The 3323-nt window shown below is 37.1% G+C and overlaps 1 protein-coding gene across 1 annotated transcript; it reads left to right on the forward strand.

Moving 5' to 3' along the window:
• Positions 1–313: 313 nt before the first annotated feature.
• On the forward strand, positions 314–3323 carry LOC126814990 (baculoviral IAP repeat-containing protein 3). Its single transcript, XM_050540495.2, has one exon. The coding sequence runs from the start codon at positions 1619–1621 to the stop codon at positions 2906–2908; it is 1290 nt and encodes a 429-aa protein (XP_050396452.1). The 5' UTR covers positions 314–1618; the 3' UTR covers positions 2909–3323.

Consider the following 3323-nt stretch of genomic DNA (forward strand, 5'->3'; position numbering starts at 1 on the left):
AAAAGTATTTATTTCTCTTCTATTGTCATATTGAATGAAATTAAATATGTTTATTTAGCCGCTGTGTGTATGAAAGATGTCAAAATAATCAAAGCCGAATCACAAAATAGTCCTCTAATTATTCAATATGGCGGCGCCCATGAAACATAATTTCACAGAGGCGGTTTTGTTTGCGAAAACAAATTTAGGAGTATCTAACCTTGTTTTGAAAGATAAACAGATTGAAACTCTAAAGACAGTTTACAATGGTAAAGAATTTATTGCAATATTACCCATAGCACATAGTATATATCGCTTTTACGCGAGTGTCAGCGACATGGCGTGGGTTATTTTTACTCTGTTGTCTAAACAAATCGGTGTTTAGTCGATAAGTCCCGCCCCAAAATGGTCACGTGGTCGTTTTAAATGGCGGCTAATCGGGGCAGTGTCACATTCTGGGAAGTATGAGGCAGCCTAAGTTTGGGATGTTGATAACGTTGAGAGGGGATCACGTGGCTAAGTGGGTAAGACGCAAGCTCGCTAGCCTGGTGGTCGGGTGCTCAATCCCTGCATTGGCCGAGAAAGTTCATCCAGATTTTCCGGCGTGGTTCTCCCTTGTCAGTAATGCAGGACGGAGGGGCTGACAGGGAAAGCTGTCTAGTCGTTCGGATGGGACGAAAAACCGAGGTCCCGTGTACACATTGGCGTGCACGTAAAAGATCCCTTGGCAGTTGGAATTCGATATTAGGCCGTAGTGCCGCTGTCCGGGCAAAATTTCCCTCATAGCACACTATGGCGTATGCCCGTCTTCATTAGCCCAGCTTAGGAGCAGAACAGTAGGACGTTAAACTCCATTTCATTTCATTTCGATAACGTTGAGAGAATACACTTCGAATTGATAACTTTAAGAGACTACTCTTCGAAACGTCGCCAAAATAAATAAATAAGTAGCTGTTTTTCCATAATTATGTGTTATAGTTTATTGCACGACCCAGTTACTAAATGCCACTCAAAGATTATGGTCCACAGTAGATCTTAGGCTGTCCCTTACAACAACTTTTTAGGTAATCTTAATTATCATAAATTCTCACAATTGCTATTTGTCGCAATAAGCAAAGCAAAGAACAAATTTTTAAAGTAGACCAAATGATGACTGACAAGTTTTACAGAGTGAGCCGAGCCCATAAATCATATTAAATACTGATGTGACGTGATCCTTTGAAGTTGCTATTAAATTATTTCAAATATGGATCATACATTAAATTAAATTAAACTAAATGAAATATATATTGGTCTCGTGTGACGATTTTCATTGAAACACACTTGGGGATAGTGTCTGTATTTTGTTTATGTATAATATGCTTGGCCAGTCGACAAAATCTAATAATCCTGTTATAGTAAACCATGTCTCTTTTTAAATATCGGCGTAAACTGAAAAAGGTATTCCGTGCGAAGTAGCCATATTCTTGTATCTAAAAATTAACCTTCATTCAAAATGGAGGGAAAATCGGGTATTCCGATTTTTGAACACCGCCCCTTCCCTTTTGTTTAGCCAATCTCTAATGGTTATAATTTTAAACATAGACCATATGTTATACAACGTATGTTATTAGTGCTTTTGTGATCTTTTCTTGTGAAAATGTCGATGTTGTGGGACTGCGTTACTACTAATCACCAACCGGTAAAACCCTTTCAAGATATAGACAGAAGAAAACTGATTGACCGTAAAACTGTTGTCGGGAGATTGCAAACATTCGAGTGTTGGCCTCATAAAATGTCACCTCGCCCCTGGGACCTTGCTCAAGTTGGATTTTATTTTACACATACAGGAGACATTGTGGAGTGTTGTGATTGTTTAATGTCTAGGAAGGATTGGAAAGAGACAGAACAGCCCATAGTAGAACATTATATTTTAAACAAAAGATGCATATATGTTCAAAAGTTTAGGACTCATTTATCTTCAGTACGAGGTTACTCTGTTGCAGAGCTTCCATATGGCAGTGTTCGAGATAGAAAACGATCTTTTAAAGAGATTACTGATATTCGACATAGTGCAGCCGATTTAGCAAACGCCGGATTTTACTATTCTAATAAAGACAGATGCATAAAATGTTTTAGTTGTAATATAAATGCTCAAGACATGATTCCATGTGATATACCCGTATGTGAACATTATAAACGTTCACCAACATGTTCATATTTGCAACCGATTCTTGAAAAATTGACAGAAGCTTTGGAGGTGACAAGTATTAATGGTGTAGATTCCGATTGTTCGGACGATGAATCAAATAACGGAGCTCAAGGAGCAACTCCAAAATCACCAAATAAATTGAACAGTTTTCATAAGGAAATAGGTCGAAGTGACAGTTACGAAATATTAAATAGCGCGAAAGTAGAGGCCGTTGTGGGTATGGGTTACCCGAAACGTTTAGTTGAACAGGTAGTCTTGGAACACTTTTTTGAAACAAATCAAGACTTTTCGTCGGCTGAAGACTTGTATTTGGCAGTAATGGACACAGAATTTAATGTCTCGGACATTGATGCGATATATGGAACATCTTTTAACGAAAGTACACGCAAAACTTCTTCAGAAACTAATGTTCGCGTTTCACCTGAAATTGAACAAACCTCGGTGAAAGATGAGGTGGAAAACGTTTCTGTTCCTGAAAATTTGATTGATCGTGGTAATACTGAGCAAAGTGTTGCGATGATTAACAACCAAGACAATGACCATAATAGGTCGACATATCAAACATTAGACAGTAATAAACAAGTATCGTGTATAATTTGTGAAGATAATGAAGTACAAATTACTTTTCAACCGTGTGGCCATTTAGGGACGTGTTATTCGTGTTCGACGAAGATTCACGAATGTCCATTCTGTAGAACTCACATAAGAGATCGTATAAAGACATTCCTTGTATTATGAACTGAAAGCAGCGCTCCCATATTTATACCTACATACGATTGTTTAATGTCTGTCACATTAAAATGCGTTCATAATTTATATTTATGCTCATTGAATTTTAATGAATACGTTTATACATGTATTTCAATGACAGTCGTTCCCTGTAGTGTTTTCTTTTATAGTCGTTGTTGTAATTTGATCAGTATCGGTCGGCTTCCACCGTGTTATATACATGTAATATATGAATTTCAAATTGTTTACGACCTGATTATTATACTGTATAACCTGAATCATATTCTAAATATATGGCTTACTGAATTTTTTACTATCAGATTATATCAGGTAGTTGTAAATACAGTTAAAAGGCGACCCCATTTTGCACATGGCAAACCTCATCAAGGCCGTAAAGTATGTGATAACCGCGATATAATAATAT

The sequence above is a fragment of the Patella vulgata genome, chromosome 3, assembly GCF_932274485.2.
Source record: "Patella vulgata chromosome 3, xgPatVulg1.2, whole genome shotgun sequence".
NCBI lineage: Eukaryota > Metazoa > Mollusca > Gastropoda > Patellidae > Patella > Patella vulgata.

Excerpts from the sequence above, each read along its gene's own strand:
- LOC126814990 (XM_050540495.2), top strand. The coding sequence starts at position 1,619 with ATGTCGATGTTGTGGGACTGCGTTACTACTAATCACCAACCGGTAAAA.